A 27,251-nucleotide genomic window follows, 5' to 3' on the forward strand; every position below is an offset into this window, starting at 1 on the left:
GATATCCTCTCCAGCCAACTTGAATCCATTGTTCCTGGTGTCAACAGATTTAAAATTTAAAGCAATCGTTCCCCATTTTTGCTATTTTTGCAGAACCAATAATTTTCAAATGAGCAGTTTAGTGTTTTCATCAAAATAGTGGAGAAAACAATGTCATACAAGTACGTTAAACATCTTTTTGTTAGAAATGCCAACAGTAGTTCTTAGTAAAGTTATGATCCGCCTTTTAATGGTTGCAATGCATACATGCAGATTATACTTTTGGTTAAATTCATGTGTATACATGATGTTGTTTATTTTATAGCAGATGTATATAGTTTTAAAAAAGGATCTCATGGTGGTTAAACACATAGAAACATGGACCATAGAAATATTTGCACTTCAGTCTAACTCTGCCATTTAATACAATTGTGGATGATCCTCCAGCTCAGTTTCTTAAATTCCTGCTCTTTTTCCAGAGCCTGTGATGCTTTATATTTTGGTGAATTACAGATGATATTCATGGTAAAAGAATGCTTTTTTGTATCACATTGAAAGGGTTTTCCCTTCACCTCAGAGGGTTTTTGACATACAGATTGGTGATTGTCCTCCAGGGTAATTCATCAGTGTTGTGCTCCAAAGCTCTGTTTTGTACATTCAATTGGTTGTGCTTAAGAAAAGTTGTTAAATATAACTAGACTTACTTATGACTGCCAAATTCCTGGCATGACGCCCTGTCAAGAGAAGACTTGGAAACTGGAAGACTTTGATCTGCCAGTCTGGAATACATGCAACCTGTACTAAATTACCAGGATTCCTTTTTACCAATTTGTGTAATTTTAAATAAGTGCTTAGAATACATGAAAGACATGACGAAGGAGGAGACAGGGTAAATTTTGAAGAGTCAATTAAAACTGACATAGATAAAAAGTTCATATGAAAACAATACTGAAGGTTAAATTGACCTAGAATAAATGTTTGTTTAATACACACTGAATAGTTTGTATTGTACCAAAACCAGATTAATGTTTCCTTATTAACTTAAACAGACAAATTTAAAAGCATATAAAATTATATAATCTGAAGCTATATAGCACTGCAACATGGATGACATTACGATTGCAGTAGTGTGATTTCAGTAGAATGCTCAAATGAGATGCTGATGCCCATAGACTGAATATGTGTGCTTTGTGATTCATGTTGATGGAAAATAAAACATAATGAAAAGTCAGGGACATTTTGAATGGGACAATTTATAATTTCCTTCTGGCTTGTCTATGCACCTCACAAACTATTGCATAGAGAAGGCCAGGTATGCTCATTAGGGTCCAACAGAGAGTATTGCATGCTTGGATGCCACTTTGATAATCCTCACTCAAGTCTTCCTCATTTCCCACCCCCCAGACACCAAACTGCCAGTCTAACCCAACCCCTACTGGCACCAATCTGCCAGTCTGTCTGGAATTGCCCTCCAGTGATCTGCCAACCCAATCCAAATTCCCCCCCCCCCCCACAACCACCACTGATTAGCCAATCCAAGACTATCCCACCTGCCCCTGCAACACCAGAAACAAATTGTTCTTTGGCCCACTGCAAACTAATGGTTTGATACACCTAAGCTGGCAACGTCTGATTTCTTGATCTGGATCTTTCACTTTGCAATAACCTTCACAAGCTTCAGCCTGCATTAAAATCTTTCTGAAATTATTGCAATTTGTGTTGAATCTGCAAATAATGTCACTGCTCTCTCAATCTTAAGAATCATTAAAGAATTACACTCTCACTTTAGTGGAAAACTTTCCCTGGACGTGGTACAGAACCAGATATTGAAATCATAGTCGTAACAATGTTTTTTTTTAAATTGCTTTTTGTAGTGATTCCAACATTCCATTTGAGAAGGTGGCCATCATTTGATGATACATTGTGATTATACCTATTTAAATATCGTGGGAGTTATACCACTTTAGCTAACTACAATAGTTCAATTCATATACAAGACTGTTGGGGTTAGCAATTTCTATTCTCCAAAGAATTGTTGTGAACTACTTTATTGTTTTTGGCCCACATTATTCAGAATACATCAAACTCAATTTAATAAACTGTCATGTTGCAAATTTGACCTAGGGCTGTTGTAGAGTGGTAGGTGGGGTTTAATCTAATACCATAACCAGCACACTTCTGGATTCAGTGGAGAAGCAGGATGACAATAACTGAAGATAACAGCTGTGCTATGGTCAACAAGACAGCTTCTAATACTAAACTGAGACTAACTTCTGGTCCGTAGAAAAGTACTAGATAATTGGTATTGTGTTCAGGCAAATGAAGGTATTAACTAATGAATAACAGGAGGTAAGAATATCACTATTTTCCCCAAAAGACTCATCATATAATATTGGGTGACATGAATTAGAAGTTCTATGACTACACCTGTGTTTCAGGCTAGAAGTACTGCTCTTGTACTCTCTACTCCTAGCTCCACTCTCTTTACCTTCAATCAATATTTAGCTCTCTCTTTATTCTCCTCTAATCATTCCCAGTTTTCTCCACTTTCTTCTTCTTATACTCAAAGCGGTACAACAGCGCACCACTCAGAGATTATACACCAGCTATTCTACTATGATAGGCATTCTTTCCAAATTTAGGGGCAGCATTGAATCAAGAATAGATCAGATCCTTGAGAAACTCAAGATAATTGTGCAGGAATGTAACAAGAAGTTTTAAAGGAGATCTGAAATAAAAGCAGAAAATGCTGGAAATATTCAGCAGATTAGACTGCATCTGTGAGAAGAGAAACAGAGCTGATGTATCAAGTCAAAGACTCTTCGTCAGAACTGGGAAGGAGACAAAAGAAGCTTCTTTATTTCAGATTTCCAGCATCTGCAGTTGTTTTGATTGTTACAGGAGATACTCTGGCTGTGACTGGTTAAGAATGGAACCAGTTGAAGGTGTGCTACTCAATTAGATAACTAGAGGAAGGCATGTCATCAACTGTGTCAGATGATCCAGGGAGGTTGAGGAGGACAGCAAGATAGTCGACCTTGGCCACAGCTACATATGATATCATTATAACTAATACAATCCTTTCCATATACTATCCAAGTTTTCTCCATGGCCACATTTTAGCTTTGAGTTAGATGATTGTGGGTTCATGACACTGTACAAGATATTAGTATGCAATTTATACTGATATGTCTATGTTATTCTTAGAGAATGCTGTTGGCCAGATGTAAGGTAAGACTTATGTCCTCCTGTTAAGAACAATTCAGAAGATTCTGCACCACTATGTTTTAGTACAGCAGGAAGTTCTCCTTGTGTACTGTGCAACGTTCTACTTTCAACTAATTGCACCTAAATCAGATTAGTAGGTGATCGATCTTGTTTTCTGTTTGTAAGACTTTGTTAACTGGAAATTGACTTCAATGTGTTCCTGAATGATATCTTTACATTAAAATGTCTTAGATTGGTATCACAAGCATAGGAAAATAATAAGGTGCAACCCAATTTCAAATTATTTCTTTCATCTCAGTAAATTTTAGGATTTTCATTTGGGGAAAATAGGAATAAATCATTTTTGCAAATAAAGGCTTCCAGATTTGGCAATAGAACTTGGATGAAATTCTAGGAAGGCAATTGTTCAAGACTACTTACAAGTTACTGCTAAAGTTGTTTACAATAATTTAAGTACAATGAATTTTGTTTGTCACCATACAAGTTAATCACTGACAATGATTCTAGGGACATTTCTACTCTTCAAAGGGAGAGGAATGCAAAACTAGGGAACATTTTCTACAGCTGCATGGGGCTAATTGAGACCACACTTGTTGTACTGCATGCAGTTTTGGTCTCCATATTTAAGGAAGGATATGTCTGTACTGCAGGCAATTCAGCAATAAAGGGGTCATCATATGAGCCATGACTGAGCAAGTTGGGCCTAATCTCTTTGGAGACTGGAAAAATGAGAGATAATCTTATTGAGACATAAAGATCCTGAGAGTAATTGACAGTGTAGATGGAAATGTATCCCCTCATGAAAGAATCTAGAACTGGAAACATTGCTTCAGAATAAGGAGTTGCCCATTTAAGACAGACATGAGAAGAACTTCCCTCAGAGGATTGTGCATCTTCCTTACCCAAGAGAGCTGCGGAGGCTGAGTCAGTGAACACATTAAATCTGAGCTGGGCAGATTTTTGCATTACATAAGGATTAACACTGGCTCTGCTTCTTTTCTCAGGGTTAGATTGGCACCCAGGCCACTGAGAACCTTTCTTGGGTGCAGATCAACTCATTCTATCTTCAATTCATAGGAGCAGTTTGGGTGTGGCCATATGGAGTGTTGCTATGGCTATCTGGCATAATTCTATACAATGCTTGCTGGTACATCAATACTAGTTGATATAACAGGGTGTAGAATCCGGGGTCTCTTATTACTCTTATGATTTAAACAAGGAATCTGCTTTGGGTTTATATGCATTTGATTGACATCTAAACTGTTCTACTTAGTTTGGCATCAAGCTGGGGGTTTGTGCCTCTGTTGATAGTCAAACATGAAATAGGCAGCAGGTTATTCTTGAAATCCTGACTCGACGTTCAGAACAAGTACTTCATTCTGCGTAAGGCGCACAGATCGATTTGCAATCAAATGCAATTCGTAAATGACGTTACCAGGCAGAATGATATATTATTTAACACCCCGGGCACCGGTAAGTGTAGGGAAACCGCGCAACTTTCTATTTGGGTCTTTAACTGTTATTCAATAACAAATTGGACCACATGTTAGCGAATGTCAAAATGTCAGAAGGTATCCGGAATTCGGACAAACTTGGTGGTGTTCCAGGGTTGTCTCTGTTTGCCGTCCAGCCTGTGATTAACGTCACTACTTCCTATAAATACAGCTACTTCCCGGCTCGCAAGAGGCTGCAAAGTTTAAAACAAGCAGCTTTGCTGAAATCTTCACTTTACTGATTCGCACAGAAATACAATGAGGAATCACTGGGTTAATACCGCGTTAACGCTTTATATCCTTTGCAATGCATACAAGGTGAGAAAACTGATTGTGTTCCTATTCTGCACTTGAGTGGGTTCTGTGTTAGGAAAACATGACCGTCTATTTAGACTATTGCTTCCATGTCAATAGATTTTCAGTAAAGTTTGTGGGGGCTGTTAATAGTTTGTAGTTCTCGGCCTGGACAAGATCGACAGTTCTGCATTTTTATAATGACAGGGAACTACCTCAGCAGAGGAATCCTTGGTGATTAGCCCTGGTTTACCAGATGATTTAACATACAGCTATGGTTCAATTCTAATTCACGATACACTCACGCTTTGTGCGATCTGTGTGGATCTGACACTAACAAAACCTTCTCCTCTCTCCTCTTTCTTTCACGGATGTCTCGACAAACATTTCTGCTGTTGCTCACACACAGCACTCCATCTGTAACCGCGACCGTCCATTCCCAGCCGCGCATCCTGTGGTGCCCGCGCCACACTCTTCCACGGCTGATGATATATTGATAAGTGTTGCCCTCTTCTGCAGGTTGATGCCCAGCTTTGCCCTTACCCCTGTCGCTGTCCCCGGATGCCGCCCCGCTGCGCCCCGGGATCCTCGCTGGTTGTGGACCCTTGCGGCTGCTGCCGGGTTTGTGCGAAGCAGTTAGGAGAGCAGTGTACCAGATCGGACGTGTGTGACCCCGAACAGGATCTGTTCTGTGACTACACCGTCAGCTACTCCTGGAACAGAGGGATCTGTACCTGTAAGTCGAAGGATACTGGGTGTGTGTGAGAGAGAGTAACACGCAAGGTGCGGAAGGAAGGTATTTCAACCCATGGAGCAACAGACTGCCGGGGGAAATCAGCGGGCGAGGCAGCATCTGTGGCAGGAAAGGAATTGTTCTGTTGCAGTCCTGATGCAGGGTTTCGAGCCGAAACGTCGACAATTCCACCCCCCCCCCCCCCTCACCCCCACAGATGCTGCTCGACCTGCTGAGTTCTTCCAGCAGAGTGTTTGTTGCTCCAGATTCCAACACTTGCACTCCCCCGTGTCTCTATTTCTGCCCTATGTGTCGCATCCTTCCAAAATGTAAACGCTCGGGCCACGAGTTCAGTGGCCAGCCAACGTTTAAAGTGATTGCTTTGTTTGACAGGACTTCTCCATGTAGATCAGGAGCCTTTCGTCAGAATTTCTTAAAATCTGTCAAAGTTTAGTTCTTATGTGAGCCATTAGATTATCCTCCTTGGGGGAGATGGGGTAGCCTCTGTTGAAGTATCTCCAAAGAGGCCATTCCACAAGCCAGTCATCCGCAATTCGCTCAGTGATCCAATATTTACTGGCGAGTAATGGATTGACAGACAATGGATTGGCCGGAATGGGAATTGCTAATCATGGAAGCTTCCAAAGGAAAATAGGGGCAGGTTTCATGAGCAACATTGCAACATTAGCTACACATTACACAGGCAAATAAACTTGATCTGTTTTAACTGCCCTTTAACTGCCACATTCTTCCGTCCGATCAAAGAAACTCCCCTTGTCCCACTCATCGCCCTCCTCCACTTTCCCTGCCGCCTGGAATAACTTCCTCTTTTCCTCTGTTCTGATGAAGGGTTCAGGACCTGAAACATTATTTCTCTTTCCACAGATGCTGCCTGACCTGCTGAGTGCTTCCAGCATCTTCTGGTTTTATACGATTGAAAGCAGGAACTGAAGTCCACTGAGAAGTAGACAGGTCAAGATCACACTAATGAGAGAATGGGGGCAGCCGATCTGTGCTTGGTTTCCCCAACACAGACTGCAAGACAAAGCACATTAACTCTGCTGGAAATCTGAAATAAACCAGAAAATGCTGGAAACACTCAGCAAGTCAGGCAGCATCTGTGGAAAGAGAAACAGACAGTGTTGTAGGTCAAAGACTCTTTGTCAAGCCCTTATTTCTGGCAAAGGGTTTTTGACGTGAAAAGTTAACCAAAGACTCTTCAAAGAGCGTGCTGCGTGGCTCAATCCATCATACTCTTGTCGGTACGTATTGCCTGGCACAGCCAAATAAAACCTGCAGACTTCAAATAGCTAAAAAAGCTCAAGATGCTGGAAATCCAAAACAGAAACAGAAAATGCTGCAAGCGATCAGCAGACCAGGCAGCATCTGTTAGGGGAGAAACCAAGTCAGTATTCAGATCTAAGAACTACAAAGTGAGAAAACAAGCATGTTTTAAGTTGCAGGGGATAGTGGTGAGAGAATAGGGAATGTTTGTGATAGGGTGCAAACCAAAGTTGTCAAGCTAACAATTACTTGAAAAGCTGGCAGTTAGATATTAATTGTCTGCCTTCAGTCCTCTGTATTGCTCCAACTATGTCCAAAGTAACCTCAAGAAACAATAGCTCATCTCCCATATGGGCACATTGCAGCCCTCAGGAGTTATGTTGAACTTATCTATTTCCTTTTCTCTCTAGCTCCTCTTTCAATTAGTTTCTTTCTTATATTGTATCATAGAGTCACTTAGCAAGGAAACAAGATCTTTGGCACACTGAATCTGCACAGACCACCAAGCATCCATTTACACTAATCCTACACTAAATTTATTCTCCCCACATTTCCATCAATTCCCTCAGATTCTATTACTCATCTAGGGGCAATTCACAGCAGCCAGTTAAACTACCAACCCTCACAGCTTTGGGATGTGAGAGGAAACCGGAGCACCCAGAGGAAAGCCACATGATCACAGAATGAATGGGTAAACTCCACACAGGCAGCACCAGAAGTCAGGATTGAAATTGGGTTGCGAGCTGTGATGGAACAGCTACACTGGCTGTACATTACTGTGATTTCTCTACTATCTCTAACTGCCAGCTTTTAAAGTAATTGATAACCTTGGTACATCCTACCTCAGACATTTCATTTATTCTCTCCACCAGCTGTCCCCCCCCCCCAACATCCCACACCCCCTCCCTGTAATTTAAGACACATCTGTTTCCACACTTTTCCAATTCTGATATAATCATAGAGTAATGCAGTGTGTACCAACCAAATAAATCCAACCATGGTGCCTATCTAAGCTAATCCCATTTGCCCAGATTTGGCCCATATCCCTCTAAACCTTTCCTATCCATGTACTTATCCAAATGTCTTTTAAGAGTTGTTACTGTATCTGCCTTAGCTACTTTCTCTGGCAGCTCATTCCATATACGCACCATCCTCTGTGTGAAGAAGTTGCCCCTCAGGTCCCTTTTAACTCTTTCCCCTCTCACCTTGAATCTATGCCCTCTAGTTTTTGATTCCCTTTCCCTGGGAAAAAGGCTGTGTGCATTCACCCTATCAATGCCAAAAGGTAGATGAAGGGTTCTTGATTGGAAATGGTGACTGTTTCTCTTCCATGGATACTTCTTAATATGCTGGGTGCATCCAGCATTCTCTGTTTTTGTTATAAATATTCATGATTTAGGTGTAACTAAAACCTGCATCAGTCTCTACCTTGTGATCTAATCCATGGTCAGTTATTACAGAGCCCTTGTTTAAATTTATGTTACATCAATCTTTATTTATTTAAAATCATATTCAATGAAACAATTGTGATAAAATGTAATAGGATCTTAATGCCTAGTTTTAAAGAAGGCAGACAAATGACAACTCTTGTTATTTTTCTGCCTGTATCAGTGGTTAATCTGGAACTTCCATTAAAAATTATAATTATATGAGCTTTCTCCACCATTCATCAAGATCATAGCAGGTCTTCCAACTCAACACTATTTTCTTTCATTGTTCCAAATTCCCTTAATATCCAAAATTCTATCAATGTGCATATTTTAGATTTTAACAATGTCCAAAATATATAAACATCATTAACATTAATAATGCTATGCTAAATAAAGTTCATTCTTTCCTAAATCTATCCATACACAAAGACAAGACTACATTTAAAAGAAAAATACTTAATTAGTTATGAAGCACCTTGGGACACTTAGACATTATGAAAATTCATTACAGAAATGCAATTTCCTTCTTCTTTCCATATACTACAAAGACACTTTGATTGTGATCAAGGTTTGCAGATGTGCAGGTGATGACAACTTCATCTCAAAAACCTGGATTTGAATAAGTAGTAGCATAATGTCCAACCATGTAGAATATATGCTGGAACACAGGATCGTTAGGTGACAATGTAATCATTTGGGGAGCCCATTTCATTCTGAAAGCTCCTGGTCAAACAGTGCAATCATTTGTTGAAACTAAGCTATTTCAAATATGGCTTAGGTAATGTACTGTTCTACTTTTTGAAATTATTTGTATAATCTATTATTGTGATTAAATTGACAGGTAGTTATGAAGGTAAAGTTTCATATTATACTCTTCAAGTTATTAACATAACTGATGAGTAATATGTTTTATAATAATATGATGGACTGAATTTGCGCTCAGCAGAGAATAGACGATGTTTACCTTTAATAATGTTTACAGATGCCCGAAGGTTTTATGTGGGTTTTTGAGCAAAAATTTACTGGCATTGGAAACACTACATGCTCTCTTCAGGAAATCTGAAACTGTTTAAATAGGACAATCAACTGCATGTATTTTCAATCAATCAAACTAAAGAATCCTCATGACAGACACAGGAGGGTAAACTGCAGAGAGACAAGCACAGGTGATGTGAGATCAATTCAATTCATGCTTTCAGCTTAGTATATTGATCTCAATATCCAGCCAACGGTAACTATTGCTGTTTGGCTTATTGCATCTGCAAGTCCCACAAATTCATGTGCACTTCTTTAGATAACACCTTGATGAGGCTGGAGCATTGTGGGAGTGATTATGACTTTCAGGAAGACATATGGCACAACATAGAAATGAAGGAACGCCACAGTTTCCAAATCTAATGCTGGAAGTCTTGAAGGAGGAGGTGGAGGGAGGAGAGATGTCCCATTTCACTAGGAGGTCATGAGGCGCTCAGGGGACACTGGGAGGAGACAGCTGTAGTAGTCAATGCCAGGAGACAAGCCTCAAGGACATGGATGCTGTCCTGCAAAATGTTCAGTGACCTTATGAGTAGTCAGGATTAGTGAATACATCTTCAAATAGTTTAATCCAGCAGGTATTCTATTCGTCCCACACATACAGCACCTTTAATGCACCACACCCTCTTCAGTCCTCAACCAGTAATTTCTATTAGTCAGGATTTCAGATCCAACATTCATACATGTTCAATCACAGTCTCATACTTAACACTGCCCCAAGTCTCACACTGGCATTCCGTAGCTTGCAGACAATGCCAGTTATTTAGACATATTAGGCTCAAAAACCAAATATATTCTATGCTACTCACTGGCACTTCTCTATCTTGCAAGTCAGATTGGCACATAATCGCAGGCACTAGCAACAACTAACCAGTGGCGGACAAGCACAGCTTCATTAACATAACTTAGAAAAAAGAGAATGCTCTCTATTATTGGACTGGACACTGTAGAATGGCTATGCAGACACCATAGAAGAAGAAGGGTCCTGACCCAAAACATTGACCGCCTGCTTTTCTACATGGATGCTGCCTGGCCTGCTGAGTTCCTCCAGCATCATAGTGTTTTTCATAGGCATCATAGAAGAAGAGGTTTTACTCATACCTAGCCCTACTTTTTCACATTTCACCATCTCTTCATCATGCTGTCTGTTCTGAAATAACAATGATCCACAAAACAGATTGAGCTGTGACTACTAATTAGATTTCACTGTACCATACGCAGATGGCAAATGTTGTAAAACTTTCTCCATTATAACTATGAATGCTGATTTCCTCATCACAAAATCAGGCTGTTGTCTTATGGAAGAATATTAAGAAATATATTAGCCCAGATTTGAAATAACAGCAGCAAGAGTAAAAGTGCTCACTGGTTATAAAAACTAAATGGGACTGGATGCACAGATCAGACATTTAAATGCAATTATCAGAAAGCTGTTGTCCTGCCGCACTAGCAGGCTCATAGTATTGTATCTTTCTCAGAGTTCAGGGATTTTGCCACTGGAACATGTGGAACACAAATTCTGCATGGACTTATTCAGTGGATGCTCACTAATCTGTGGAGTAAAATTAGGTCTTTTTCATTCTCATGCGGGCTGATTTTTTGCAATTTATAATTTTAAATTGCTCCTGAACAATCTCGCTAACTTAGAGCAATTTACTTTTATAAGTGTGGAATCTCCTTCCTTCAGGGTTTTAAACTTTTTCTTTATTTCTACCTCCTCTATCCCTCCCTCTGGTAGTTTTCCTTCTATTTTTTTATTTACGTGATTTGACAATGAGTATTGTTTCCAACATACATCTCCTGGTTTAATTAGGAGGTGCCCAGTTGCATGTTCTATTCACACAAGTTGCTTATCTCCAGCAGAAGATCCTGCCCTGGTTTGGATTTCCAGATCAAAAGCCCACAGAAAATCTGGGAAAACCTTGTTGCTCACTACAAAATCATGCAAACTGTTACAATATATACTAGTGAAATTACATTGTTTTTATGGTATCTTTTAACATGTTGAGATGCACTACAATGAAGATCAGAGTATATGAGATATGAATGATGAACATTTTTAAATTGTGCCTAGCGCTTGAATCTGGAACATGTGAATTCAATGGGGTGCTCTATAAGGATGGTGATGTATTCCAGCCCAGCTGTAAATATCACTGTTGGTGCTCAGATGGAGGAATTGGTTGCATTCCACGCTGTAGTGAAGATATCCGCCTACCCGGTCCAGACTGTCCTTATCCAAAACGTGTGGAGATCCCAGGAGAATGCTGTCCTCGATGGATATGTGAGAAGCAGGACAATGGTATCTTTGGCGATGCTTTGGCAGGTATGTACTCTGACTTAATTTAGAAGTAACATCCTTGTTTGGTCCCTCATGCATTGTCAGAACAGTAAAAAATGGTGTCAGTGATTGGCAGCCCAAATAATCAATACAGACGTGCCTGAAATCTTCTAAACTACTCTCTAATGGTTTAAAGCATACTTTGCCAGTTCAATCTGTTATTTAAACAATCCAACATTTAGTCTAAAATGAAAGAAAATTCTTCACCCATCTCTAACATGTGGAGCAGAAATGGGAAAGGATGAAAATGATCTCTGCATTTGAAAGCAATATGATTGGAAAAGCTATGGAAGAGGAAATAGGAGCTTATTCCTTAATGAAGTAGCTTATTTCATTGATAATCCTTCCATACAGTGTAACATTTGCAGACAACTCCAGGACAATACTGTAACATTTAATATTTTTAGCAAATATTTCATAAGAGGAATAATCTGATAAAGAATCCTATTGAGGTAAAGGAGACATTAGGAGAGGTTCTGACAAGTGAAAGCCTTATCGGAGGAGGTGGAAGGTGAGAGGGGAAGACCGTGGGACCTAAACATCTAAGCTTGGAGATGATAATGCACAGGGAAGCAAAGTTCTTGGTGGGGTTGAGGTGAAGAGATAGATACGTTTGTAGGTAATTGATAAGATACTCTGTACTGATATAGAAGATAAAGGGAAAAGGACTCACTTGTGTAGACAGGAAGAAAAGCCATTGCTAGAACTGCTGAGGGAATCAGATCAGATTGGTGAAAGTAATACTCTACGAAATCAGTGTCACTTTGGCAATACGTCACCATGTTATTAAATCAGCATTTTGGAACGGTTGGATGCCAATAAGCCCAGGTCCAGTAAGGCACTAGTCTTCTGCAGTTCAATCATAGTTTCCAAAGCTGGCACTTTACTCCAGGTCAGAAATCCTGAATTCGCAAAGGTGACCACATACTCTATGGAAGACTGCTTGTAGCACTAGCCTGACTTCCCACATGCTGGAATGGAACACATTCTCAAGCTATGAAAGCTCCTCAGCAAGTTGTCCAATGCCATTAACAATTCCTGGCATCTGGTCATTTCCAAATCTTTGGGTTCTCTTTCTGTTCCCACCTGCTGAGTAATGATTTTCAAAGCATTCTCTCTGCTGTACACTATTGCCTATTCCAAACCTCTGAGCTGACATCTGGAAAATATTGTGCAAGTGGTAAATTGGTAAATTGGTTCATTATTGTCACATGTACCAAGGTACAGTACTAAACTTTGTTTTGCATGCCATCCAGACAGATCATTTCATTACAACAGTGCATTGAGGTAGTGCAAAGGAAACAATAACAGAATTCAGAATAAAGTGTTACAGTTACAGAGAAAGTGCAGTGCACGCGGACAATAAGGTGCAAGGCCATAATAAGGTAGATTGTGAGGTCAAGAATCCATCTTATCATGCTAGGGGACTGTTCAATAGTCTTATAACAGCAGGATAGAAGCTGCATTTGAGCCTGGTGGTACGTGCTTTCAGGCTTTTGTATCTTCTTCCTGATGGAAGGGGAGAGAAAAGACAATGTCTGGGCTGGGTGGAGTCATTGATTATGTTGGCTGCTTTACCAAGGCAGCGAGAAATATAGACAGAGTCCATGGAAGGGAGGTTGATTTCTGTGATGTGCTGAACAGTGTCCACAACTCTCTGCAGTTTCTTGCGGTTTCAGGCAGAGCTGTTGCCATGCCAAGCCACAGTGCATCTGGATAGGATGCTTTCTATGGTGCATCGATAAAAATTGGTGAGGGTCAAAGGGGACATGCCAAATTTCTTCAGCCTCCTGAAGAAGTAGAGGTGCTGGTGAGCTTTCTTGCCCATGGTCTCCACGTGGTTGGACAAGGATAGACTATTAGTGATTTTCACTCCTAGGAATTTGAAGCCTCAACCCTCTCGACCTCAGCACCATTGATGTAAACAGGATCCTGTGCACCGCCCCCCCCTTCCTGAAGTCAATGACCAGCTCTTTTGTTTTGTTGGCATTGAGGGAAAGGTTGTTGTTATGACAACATGCCATGAGGCTCTCTATCTCCTTCCTGTACTCCGACTCATCATTATTTGAGATTCTGCCAGTGATGTCATCTGCAAACTTGTAGATGGAGTTAGAGCAGAATATGGCCATGCAGTCGTGAGTGTGTAGGGAGTAGAGTAGGGGGCTGAGGACACAGCCTTGTGGGGCACAAGTGTTGAGAATAATTGTAGTGGAGGTGTTGCAGCCTATCCTTACTGATTGTGGTCTGTTGGTCAGGAAGCCAAGGATCCAATTGCAATGGGAGGTGTTGAGTCCCAGATCTAGGAGTTTGGAGATGAGTTTGCTGGGAATTGTCGTATTGAAGGTGGAGCGGTAGTCAATAAACAATAGTCTAACATAGGTGTCTTTACTGTCCAAATGCTCCAGAGATGAGTGTAGGGCCAGGATGATGGCGTCTGTAATAGACCTGTTTCAGCGGTAGGCGAAATGCAGTGGGTCGAGGTTGTCTGGGAGGCTGGAGTTAATGTGTGCCATGACCAGCCTCTCAAAGCACTTCACGATTGTGGATGTCAGCGCCACCGGGCAGTAGTCATTCAGGCACGTTACCTTGTTTTTCTTTGGCACCGGGATGACAGTGGTCTTCTTAAAGCAGGTGGGAAACTCAGAGTGAAGCAGGGAGAAGTTAAGTATGTCTGCAAGTACCCCTGCCAACTGATCTGTGTAGGATCTAAGGACATGGGTGGTGACATTCCAATCCCTTTCTGTTCAAAACGTGCATAGAATGCATTAAGCTCATCAGAAAGGGATGCGCTGTTGTCGGAGATGCTGCCCAACTTTGTTTTATAGCCCATTCTAGCATGTAAGCCCTGCCACAACTGACAGCTGGCCTGAGACTCTATATTGGACTGGTATTGTCTCTTGGCATGCCTGATAACTTTACGGGGGTTGTATCTCGATTCTTCTACAGTGTTTCTGTAGGTGGGGAAATTTCCTCCAAATCTTAACTTCCCCCTGTTGTGTGAAATAAAGAGTACATAGAGAAGGGGAGAAGGATAAAGGATTATAATGGGCAAGACAGTTAACAAAGATGCTGACATTAATCAGTGTTAGGTAGTGCTGATGTGTCAGTATTGTGGGAGAAAGAGATGATTGCAGTAAATAAGCAGATATCAGTTTTTGGATTGTGCCAAAATTATTTTCATCAATGAGTCCAGCAGTGCTGTCATCCAAAATGTAGATGATTTCCTCTCCCATCAGACTGTGTGGTTGGGGTACAGACAAACCTCCCTGCACTACAATCCCACCTCCCCTTCCCACCTCAGATCTGGTCCTTTATCGACCTTGCTCCATCTTTCTCAATTGCAGAACGTCTCTTTTTTCTTACCTGCTATTTTATCTGGGGAGAGACAGCAATGGGAAGTGGCTACAGAAAGAAAGGGTGGGAGCAATTAGCAAGAGTGAAAGGACTTCATTTTGAGAACGGAACTCAGTTGTTTGAGGGCATAAACAGCAGGTGTTTGTAAGATGCTGAGATCTGGTGGAGAGAAAAGGGGAGAAAACAATGAGTTGCATATAAGGGCTGGTGCATGCACAAAAGCTGCCACCAAAAGATGTGACTCATCTAAATGAAGATCTGCACTCCACCTTTGGTGTCATGGCTGGCCATTTAAACCTCTTCCTGCTCTGCAGTTTTATCCATGGGGTGATGCAGTGGGCAGTCGCCACCTCAGCAACAGCTCCCTTCAGGACCACGCTGGGTGCTTCTCACTTTCACACCTGCCCACCTTCCTTACATTGTCTCTGAAGGTCTCTCACTTGGAACTTGCCAAGATGGCAAGCAAGTAGAGTAACAGTATTGACACCTTGAGGGATGTAGAATGTTGATAAATCGCAGAAGCGAGAAACAGAACTTACAATACTGGGTATCTGCCAATCAATAAATGTTAATATAAAATCAAATAAGGTCAACAGACAACACTTTTTCAGATGATTGTACACCTTTCTTTTAAAGATGCATTCACTCTCTTAAGTATTGGAGTTCTGAACAAAAACTTTCTTTCCAATCAATTGGCTGTCTGTCAGTGTTCCCATTGGCTGGACAGCCCAGCAAAGGAATGCAAAATTAAATCCATCCTTTAAAATCATTTGTGAACACATCTATTGGTTTAACTCCAGCTATGGTTTGGACCTGGCCAACGCAGCTATTCTTGTAGAGGAAATGAATAAAGGTTTTTGGAAAAGGGTGGAAAGCAGAACTATCATTCTGCTTTCTTTATTGTTTGTGTATCATTTGCCTATGCAAAATGTTCAAACGAAATTCACCGTCACTTTCAGCGATAGTATAGCTGTTGGTAAAAGTACTTATTCTAAATGTATCATTATTTATAACCTTATTTGACTGGCTAAATATATCTTTGAATTATTGATGTATTCATTTTGTTACGGTTGGAAACAACTAAGCTTATTGATTATTTCATCTTCAGCATTCAGATCAGATGTATTCGCCAGAAGATATCCCTCCCATGTGCCTTTCAATTGCCTGGAGCAAAGCAGCGAGTGGTCTGCCTGCTCCAGGAGCTGTGGGATAGGAGTCTCAACCCGAATTTCAAACAAAAATCACCGTTGTATTTTGGAAACACAGAGCCAGCTATGTATAGTGAAGCCATGCCAACAGGATCATGTAAGACAAGCTCACATGGTGAGTAATGGTAGATCTTTTATCAGCCAATAATCTCGTCACGAGTGAGGTTGGTGTTAAGTGCATCATAACAAGTTTAAAAAATATAAGATTTTATAACATTACATTGATGGTTGAAAGTGTTTCATTTATTGCTGTGGTATTCCATGTAAATATGCATTGAAAGAGCGACTGTTGACCTGAACAGGGATAACAATAGAAAGATGAAGGCTTGCTACATAAACAAAGAATTCAGACAAGATTGTAAATAATAATCTACTGGAAGAGGACTTCTTTGAGTATCGAATAAAGTTAGCATTGACGCATTTGTGAAGATCTTATTTATAATTGTAGACCAGAGGTGCAATGTCCCAGTTTACAGAACAACTATGGGAGCTTGCCATTGTTAAAGAATGGATCCTACAGTATCTTTTAGTGACCATGCACAAATGCAAAATTTAGGGCGCTGTCTCATAGAACAGTACAGCACAATACAGGCCCTTCGGCCCACAATGTTGTGCCAACCTTTAAACCTCAGCTAAGACTATCTAACCCCTTCCTCCCACATATCCCCCTAATTTAAATTCCTCCATATGCTTATCTAACAATCTCCTGAATTTGACTAATGTACCTGCCTCCACCACCACCCCAGGCAGAGCATTCTATGCCCCAACCACTCTCTGGGTTAAGAACCTCCCTCTGATATCTCCCTTGAACTTCCCACCCATTACTTTAAAGTGAATTTCCTTGCTTTTCCAAAGGGCATTGCAGATAGTTCAATGTAGTTAAATGTCATTGTTTCTGTTCTTGCAAGATAATTATGCACAGAACTCAGAAGGGAATTGAGAAAAAGTCAGGGAGTGAGGAGATGTCCCGGGAGGCATAGGTAGTGATCATAGGGGGAGTTCGGGAGGTGATGTGGGGCCAAGCAGATGATTGTGGGGAGACAGGTTGAGCTGGGGAACTGAGCAGATTATGGGAGATGCAAGGAAATGATTGGAAAGGCTGATGAGAAGAGTTTGGTGGGGACATGAGGACTTGAGAAGGAAAGAAGAATCTACCGTGAGGAGGATGGACACCTCTGGTATCCTGGCAGAAGGACAGATAGGGTGAGGCCCTGTAACACATAAGCAGGTATAACCCTGTGGTTAAAAGCTGCTTTAGTTTTTGGTCTGTGTGCGACTTACAAGCTGATATGCACAGCAGACTTTGATGTAAATAACATTCATTGAACAATGTCTGCTGATCAACATTATAGCACATGCCCAGTGGCCTACACCTTGTCCTGACTGTATTTCCAGAATTGTTCACTTGCATAGCAAAACGTTGCACACTATAAGGAAGGAAATTGGAGAATTTCTAGGCTGTATGTCTTAACAAGGTTTCTTCAGTCCACTTGTTAAGGAGATAAACAGGTGCTTGTGCAGTTTACTCAGATTCAAGGTTCCTGCAGTTGGCGTCATACTGTTTTGGATTTCTCAACGCCACAACTTCCAGTGCAAAAGCCCACAGCAAATCTACGGAAAGTGTAAATGCAATGAATGGCCAGTGCCATTTGTTTTTTTTTTGCTGACAAGATTAGGCTCATTGTAAGAGGATTGTTTTCATGGACTCCCAATGTCTTATCACAATGCCCCATTATGACAAAGGTGGTGTTGATATCCAAATCATGTCTGAAGGTGAACATATATAAGATAAGATATCTTTATTTGTCACATGTACATCAAAACACAGTGAAATACATCCTTTTGCGTAGTGTTCTGAGGGCAGCCCGCAAGTGTCGCCACACTTCTGGCGCCAACATAGCATGCCCAAAACTGCCTAACCTGTACATCTTTGGAATGTGGGAGGAAACTGGAGCACCCGGAGGAAACCCATGCAGACACGGGGAGAACATACAAACTCCTTACAGACAGTGGCCGGATTTGAACCCGGGTTGCTGGCGCTGTAAAGTGTTACGCTAACCGCTAAACTACCTGGCCGTTACAATCAGTCTTGGATAAATTCAATTACAGTAGCATTTTTGAATCTGAGAGATTGGGAAATTACACAATTACTAGAGATTATAATGAACTAAAAACTACATGAGGTCTATTTCAAACAATTGTTGTGTTCTGACTGCATTATACAAAACTTGTCCCTTTTTTCAGGGAAGGAATATTTGCCAGCCGACAACAAGAGCACTTCGACCAATTCACTTTGAATACAACAACTGCATCAGTGTTAAGACTTACAGACCCATCTACTGTGGTTCATGCTCTGACAGTCGCTGCTGCACTCCATACAAAACCAGAACAGAGAGCATAGAGTTCAAGTGCAAGCATGGCAGGATTGTGAAACAGCAGATGATGTTTATCATCACCTGCGCATGTCATTATAACTGCTCACATGCTTACAAATAATTGGAACCCTCTCACATATTGCAGCAGTAAGAGCAGCTTATTTCTAAACAAGATTGTACAGTGTAAAAAACAAAGTCACCATATTGAAGATTTAAAGATGACGCCTGTTTCCAAACAATTCAAATGGAAACATTTGTCTTTGAACTACTCCTGTTTAATGCACAGTTCAGCTATTTTAATATTGTTTTTAGCTCTAAATAGCACATTATCTTCATAACAAAAAAGGTTGGTGAACGCTTTAAATTACTGCATGTCAATAATTAATTGCTTTGCAGAAATTATCTAAAGCATTTGTTACTAGAGTCTGAGGTCGCATGTCACACAGCTGTTCTATTGCAAGAAACATACACAGATCATCACTTAGAGCCTTGCGCCTCAAAAGTCATTGGCGGTGGTAAAAGTGAGAGCACAAGGTTCAGTAGAGCACAAGGCTGAAGAGATTGGGGTGGGGCTGGTGGGGGCAGAGAGTTGTGGATCTGAAGGCGTACCAGGGCCAATTATTGTTTAAGAGCTTTGATGGAGAGGGGATATTTGGTCGTGAGGTGGGGCTGTTTGTAGCCATGGGGCCTTTGGGTGAGTTGGAAGTCTGGGATCAGTGGGTGGGGGGAGTGTTGGGTTTGGTTTCTGCTGGCAGATGACGGGATCGGGGAGGAGAGTAGGTTTGAGACCTTGATGGCAGGGATGTAATCATCATGAACTGGAGGGTGGGATGGACTTACTGTCCCCTCCCACATCCGCTGTTAAGAATGTGGGAGGGGACAGTAAGTCTGCCCAAGGAGAGCCAGGTAAGTACAATACTTAAACAGTACCTCCTGGGGTTGGGTTCCCAGTGCTGGACTGCACAAGCTGGGAGATGCTTAGGGAGGCCTTCCCTGAGTCACACTGAAGCAGTGCTGAATGTTACTGTGCATATCCGGGCACTTGAAAGTCAGGTGCTTGGCAGAAAAATCAGGAAGGAAAATCTCGGACTATGTGACTCAGAGTAAGGTACCAAGTGTTCCATTCTGTCTATTTCTCATTGGGGTTAAATTGCGTAGTTGCCAGGCATGGATTCAATAGCAAAATATGACAATGATAGAAATTAGAAATCAATGAAAATCCCAGAAAATGCAGGAAGTAGCAGATCAAGCAGCATCTGTGGAGAAAGAAGCAGTTATCATTTCAGGACTGTCACATTTCATTGGAACTGCTCTGATGAAGTGTCACTGACCCGAAATTCTAAATCTGTTTCCCTCTCCACAGATGCTCCCTGGTGCGCTGAGTATTCCCAGCACTTCTTTTTATGTGAGGTGTGGGTGTTAACAGACAATCACAGTTAGGCATTTGGGAGAACAATGAACCCATCCCAAAAATATATTTATTGAACTGTGAGCTCCCTCTGCTGACAAGACTAGATTGCACCATTTACAGAGCAGGGTCCAGCAGTAGCATCGGTCCGAGGAGAAAGTGAATCTCAGCCATGGGATATGTCACAATATAAAGAAGAAAAAACAGCCGCAGCGTTGCCGAATATTTGACAATTTCTTTTGATGCAAACAAGAGCAATAAAATATTTTGTTATATCTTTAGTTAAATGTAATGTCACATATATTACCAATCAGAGAATGTATATTCTAAAGCCTTTTGCTTGAAAAATGTATTGTAAATGTAAATTTCTGTATATGTCAGTACACATTTCCATGCACTTTGTTTTAGTAATTGTACCTTTTCATTATTTCTAACTATGTATGTTACAAGGTGTGAGAAGATAATTAACTTTGTAAACAAAATCACTGTGCTGTCATTTATAGCTGCATTTTCATCAAAGAACAAGTTCTTATTTCCCATTATGTTCAAATCTTTAAAAAGAGCTTATTTATTAATTACATGTTTTCACTCAGCTTGGGAGAAATGCTCTTGATTTTCACCCCACTCTAAGGTTAATAGAGGATTACACACCAAAGCCTTCAAGAATCTTGCTGCATAACCACCAACAGCACAGGTTTGAGTCTCAATAGCAGGAAATGCACAAGAATGGATCAATGAGTCTTCCACTCGTTACTCTTTCTCCCAGCATATGTTGCTTGGACTTATCTCAGCTTAATTTCAACAGAGACTTCATTTTGAAGGTGTAAGGCTCACAGCTCAGAGCATCAGTGAAGAACATATGAATTAGGAGCAGGAATTGGTGACATGGCCCTTCAAGCTTGTGTTAGTTAGGTCATGGTTGAGCTCATTAAAAATAGTAAAAGAAATAAAAATCAAGTAAACTGCAGATGCTGGAAATCTGAAATAAAAGTAGAAAATGCTGGAAGCACTTCGCGTGTCAGGCAGCATCCGTGGAAAGAGAAACTGTTAACACTTCAGACGGTTCTGATGAAGAGTCCCGGACCTGAAGTGTTAATTGTTTCTCCTTCCACAGATGCTGCCTGACCCATTGAGTGGCTCTGGTTTTATTTTAGTAAAAGACATGAACAGTTAAATCAAGAACTAATTGATGGGTGGAGTAAATTATGTCTTTAAAAAGCTTCTAGATAGTAAGAGAAAACATGTGATTGGTCAGGGTTTTTAACCTCTAAGTGGTCTTAGGGAAGAATTAACTAGAGTAGGTGGTTGAGCAACGAGCTTTAAAATTAACATAGCATGAAATTTAAGTGAGAATGATAAGTCTGGAGCTTTAAAGAACTCAGAGGAGAACTTATGGTAGTAACATTAACATAATAGTCAAGGATGGCTAATTAATATACTATCTGACAACTCTTGGTAGATTGAAACTGGTAGAGAAACAAGGGGCAAAAATATTATGGATAAATCCAGAGGTCTGGGCTAATGAATCAGGGATGTGAGTTTAAATTCCACCAGGACAGTTAAGAAACTTAAACACTCTATAATCAATTGTTGTACAGTTTATTGGGGAAGGAAATCTTCCAAATTACCTGGTTTGGCCTGATTGCTACTCCACAGTAATCTGGTTGGCTCTTAACTCTTAGCAAGCCACGCACAAGGGCGATTAGGGATGTGCAATAAATGCTGTGAAAGAATACTTTAAATATTACTGAGGCAGGATATCTGCACTTAACTCCCAAAAGGATGCTGTGCCTTTTAGAGGGGGAAAGCAGTGTAATTTTCACATCATTCAATGAGAAAGGTAATGGAATAAGACCACGGGGTGAGAGACTTGTTCACACAACTGCAAAAAACTGGTACTTTGTTGTTGAAGATTGGATTAACTTGGAGTAGGGCAATATTCTACACATTGCTGGGTGCCTCTCAGAAAATTTGTCTCCTTGATTTTGGCAGGATTTCCCTGGCACTTTTTTCCCAGTATAAATTACATAAATGGGTGCAACATGCAAAATTTGTCTTCAGTGAGACTTTGAATCTCACTTGAAAAACAAGGGTTCTAATGGAAGGAAACTGATCTGAAATGTTCACACACAGGGCAACTAGGGCTGACTAAACTTGTTTCCTTTCAAACCATGCTATTTAAAGGGTGAGTACTCAAACCACAATCTTTGACCTGACTGAGATCATTGATTTCCTTTGATCTCAAATATAACTACACACATGTGCAATGGAGATCAGGGTCACAGTCAAGGTCAGCTTCTTAGCCTCAAGAACCTTCTCGGCTCTCTTGCTGGTCTCTGCCATATTTCATAGTTTGCTCACTATTGCTGCATTAGGGAGGTCACCCAAAAGTCATACTCGAGGATAAAGGAGGTGACTTTATCTACTTTTCCTTCCACCTGCAGGGACAAGCAAAGTGCTCAGGGAAATGTGTCTGTATTACGGGTTTTCCCAAGTGCAGGCGTTCAGATGCCACACTCCGCCTTATGGAGAGCTCTCTGGCAATTTCCTGCTTGGAGCGCCTGGATGGAGTTCTGGAGGGTCTCTACAGACTCCCTGCACTAAGAAACTTGCGTCTTTCAGGCACTGTTCTTCACCAACCTCAATGAGTCCATTTGAATCCCTGGGAGCAGTTCACTACCCCATCACACTCTTACCACTGCAGACTCCATTTATTCAGTAGCAGTACTACTCTGTAGTTTTGTCTCCTTAATGTTGGTCACAGAGATCACACCTGCTAGGCTAACTGCTGACAGCTGTGAGGGAACTGCAAGCTGAAACCAACAGTGTCGGTGTCAGCATGGTGTTATACTGGGAAATCCAACAAAACTGTTCTGCGAGCCTCCTAGTTAAAGTTCTTGCGCTTTATGCAGTGTTCATAAACAACATTAGTGTGACTCATGATGTTGTTTTAATGATGTGCAGCAATTTTTCAGTCCTTATTTCTTGGTACTATTGGTCCAGGTGCAACTAGGAATGTCTTGCCTCCGTATGCAGTCAGTGATCATATCCCTTTACACAAAACTATTCAAAATAAATGGAAGAATGTGGCTGAAGAAGTGACTAAACGTAGCTTCATATCAGAAGGCATCAAATTTAGGTACCTCTAGTGGCTGACAAGGTACCTATCTCCAGTTCTCCCCACATAAACTATTTGGCTAGAGAGGTTATTCTAAAAGCAGGGCAGTACTCAAAGCATTCAGGTAACCATTCAACTCTGAAATAAATTTTTTTGGTACATAATTCTCAGAAGTCATGCTCACAAAGCATCATTACAAAGAAATACAAGTATATCTTGCCTGCTCATTTATTCACGCAGTGTCATGGATTCCGTAGCAAGAATAATGGTAAGACTTGCATCACTCATCATTTCTGCAGAGAAAGTCAGCAACTAATTGTCTCTGCATGTGTAGGATGCAGAAGTCAGGGAGTTGTTGTTAAATTTCCACAACTTTATGCTGTATAACTTGACTTAATAAGTGTTTTGGTAAAGATGTTGGTTAGGAGTAAATATGTATACTTGTTTTGTTTACACTGCTCCCTTGAAGGGGTTGATTCTTCACTCCCTATTGACTGAAGGTTGCAGAATAAAAGTTCATGGATCTTCTGCAGCCATCTCTCTCCCTCTCTTCCCCCCCCCCCACACACACACACACACGCACGCACGCACGCGCGCACACACACACACACGCACGCACACATGAATCAGCTAAGCGTGGTTAAAGACAGAATTTGTTTATCATTTTTATTCCATTGAGCTGTTTATTCTATAGGTAGGGAGCAAGAACAATCTCAAAAACAGGTATTTTCTCAGTATGCCAAAAATCATAGATAAGAACACAAGAAATGGGAGCAGGAGTAGGCTGCTTGGCTCATCAAGCCTCCTCAGCTATTCATCAAATTTAGGGTGATCTTCAGTCTCAGAGCCATTTTTCTGCAGTCTCAATTTCTTTCAGTCTCTTAATGTCCAGAAACCTATCGATTTATGTGCTGAAGATTTAATAATATCTTGTTTATCTCCTGAATGGAAATATATTTTCATACATTTCGAAGTGAATTAACAAACCTATTTACAAAAACTGGAACAGAAGGCTGATCTAGTGGACTAGAGAGAAGGTTTATATAGTGAAAATTCAACAAATCAAAACAAAAACATTTGAAATTTACTGATGCTTCTTTGGCAACATTTCTATGAACAGGGTCCAAATTCCATGTCATGCAGACAATTGCTTGAAAGGACCTTTAACTAGAAAAAAGGAACTCCCCTTACGTTTTTAATAAAAGATTGATTAGAATATATTATCAGTAAAAGCCTTTAACATGACACATTAGCACATAATCTACAGAAAAATATATGAATCATTATAATAAGGTGGGTGCTGAAATGAATAACAACATAAAATGCAGTAGGAATCAGGAGTCAAGGTGAAATCCACCTACAATGAAGATAATGTTATCATAGAACAAAGGCCAAATGCATTTCTAAAATCCAATTCTTATCTATAGCAGTTCTGTTGCATTAATAGATATGACAGAGGTAATTTAAATAATTTTAAATTGAAAACAAGTTTTTCAGATAAAATTTATTTCCATATAAAGTATGATTTTGCTAGAGTCCGACTACAATTTGGCATTAGACAAAACTAGTATTACAGTATTTAACAACACAAATCTGCTAATAAAGATAGTCTAATGACATTAGCACTTGGGCGGTGATACACCATGTTACCCTTAATTTGCATCAGTACTTGAACTTTTACTATCCTTCTTAACAAGAATGATTGTTGAAAGTTTTCCCTTTTAAGTGGATTTACTGCATTTATGTCATGAACTTTGGAAGCAGGATTATTAGTACTCTCATGACTAATAATTCTGTTCATGTCATGACTAACATTATGTAATGATGTGACCATAAGCACTTAAAGATTGATGTTTACTATCAGTTTGGTCTATAATTATGGATGTTTCCCTTACGGTGTAGGGCAATTGTATCACGCATATATTTAGAGCTAATAATTGATCATGCTGCACTCATTTTCTGGAATAATACTCTAGTGGTAGCTTGAGTCTCACAGCTCACAAAAGACCCCCTCACACTTAACTCAAATGATAAGAGGGTATGTGTCGTGGAATCTAAATATTTCCAAGGGGATTTGGATCTCCTGTGATGATTTAAATGAATTTCCTCTTTATCCCCCTCCTTTGATGAATAAATACCACTGTAAGGGAAAAGTCAGAAAACTGAAAAAGTTGGAAATCTGGTGGAAAATGCTCGAACCACTTAGAAGGTCAGGTAGCATAGTTTACATTTATACCACATAAATGTACCACATTTTTCTTTGGAATGAATGTCTTAATTACAAATATAACCAGGATCTTCCAGTATAAATAAAGACAGAATAAATCCTTAAAATCTCAAAATCAGCCCCTCCTCAGCTGCTACCTCATTTCCTTTTGTTTTATTTCTGAGTGGATCTTAAGATGCAAATGTTGGAATTTAGGATATGACATCATCAAACATAAACCCATTACTTCAAGTCTGCACATTAGCTAGAGTGGATTTAGCAAGTACTTTCCCAAATCTTCAACTCAATGTGGGGTTGAACTTAAGGCTAGTGTGACCTGTATCCCAAATTCCAACGCGTATATCCCATGTCTCTGCCCCACCAAACAACTGGAACTTTAGACCTATATATTGGACACCAATATATTGCTAATAGATATATATGCTAGTAATCAACAAAAATTAGACATGAATATCCTAACGCTCAATACTATGCCACCAATTTGCTTACTTAAGCAATATATATAATAATACATATCAGCTGGTAAATAGGGGAGATAAATATTTATATCAACACAGGACTAGTGTAAGCTTCCATTCACATGACTCCAACATAAACAAAGAAAAATAAAAAAAAACTGCAGACACTATACATTGGAAACAAATACAGACAATGCTGGAAGCAGTAAGCTGGCCAAAGCTCCATCTCTACCCAAAACGTTAAATTGTCCATTTTTTCCACAGACGCTGACTAGCCTGCTACCAGTATTTTCTGGTTTCATTTCTGGCTTCTATCATTGCTTGAGACAAATAGGATACTGTATGAATGAAAATTGAGTATTTCTGTGCTTTCTGAGTTTATGTTAGAAATAAAGTATACTCGGTTAAGTGAACGACTGAAACTGCGCTTCCTATCATGAGTCTAAAAGGCTATCAATGCGATAAATACAAAGCCAGTCTTTTCTATTTTCCCACAAACAATGATGAAACAGTATTACTGATTACATTGATTCTAACACTAAGAGTCAGATAATATGACTAGAAGTTGAGTCTGGCCAGGGTTCATCACATTCTGAAGTCAATGTGAGTCGTATTGTCAAAATACAAGACAGTATGTTTTGAAGAATGGTCATCTGGCCTGTCACAAACAACCTACAGTCAAACTTGTCATGATTCTGCCTAATCGACCTTGTGAGGTGAAGTGAACAATTCTGTACAAACATTTATTAATCCACAAAGAAGGGGAGCCATAAAGCAAAACTGATTAAAATCATTCTAAGAATTCAGGAAAGTGCAAGCATCTTAATTGCACTGTGTACTTAAAATCACCTAAGTTCAAAAAAGTTGAAAAAAATATAGATTGATGTTGAGATAAGTCAGGTGAGAGGTCATACTTAAATGTGTCTTGGATGCCTTTTTCAAACAAACCCACCCCTTTTACTCACAGGAGAAATATGATTGCACTGGAAAGGGTGCAAATGAATGCAAGGATGTTACAAAGACCAGAAATCTTTACCCATAAGGAACGAATGGATAAGCTAGTTTTTTCTTGTAGGGATTGGACAGAGGATACTGAATGGAGACACAGTTGTGTTCTATCAAAATATGAAGGCGGGGCCTAGCTAGAGTAGATGGAGTCAAACAACAGAGGACATGATTTAAAGTAACTGTTAGAAGGATTAGAGGGAAAATGAGGATAGTTGGGTCAGGAAACCACTTCCTGAAAGGGTGGTAGAGGCAGAAACACTTGTCAGATTTAAAACGTATTT

At 40.2% G+C, this 27,251-nt stretch overlaps 1 protein-coding gene across 2 annotated transcripts in view; it reads left to right on the forward strand.

Annotated features, from left to right (window-relative positions):
• LOC127578724 (CCN family member 2-like) overlaps positions 1–20,540 on the forward strand; it is a 45,954-nt gene extending 25,414 nt beyond the window's left edge. The window contains exons 1-5 of one of the 2 annotated variants that reach the window (XM_052031098.1): positions 4,902–5,018; positions 5,514–5,730; positions 11,551–11,799; positions 16,277–16,491; positions 18,621–20,540. In XM_052031098.1, coding sequence (XP_051887058.1) covers positions 4,959–5,018; positions 5,514–5,730; positions 11,551–11,799; positions 16,277–16,491; positions 18,621–18,872 — 993 coding nt within the window. In that variant the 5' untranslated portion in view covers positions 4,902–4,958 and the 3' untranslated portion in view covers positions 18,873–20,540. Of the gene's footprint in view, positions 1–4,901; positions 5,019–5,513; positions 5,731–11,550; positions 11,800–16,276; positions 16,492–18,620 lie in introns of those variants that run through there. The other variant, XM_052031100.1, reaches the window with a different exon arrangement.
• Positions 20,541–27,251: the final 6,711 nt, after the last annotated feature.

Source organism: Pristis pectinata, chromosome 16 (assembly GCF_009764475.1).
Source record: "Pristis pectinata isolate sPriPec2 chromosome 16, sPriPec2.1.pri, whole genome shotgun sequence".
Lineage (NCBI taxonomy): Eukaryota > Metazoa > Chordata > Chondrichthyes > Rhinopristiformes > Pristidae > Pristis > Pristis pectinata.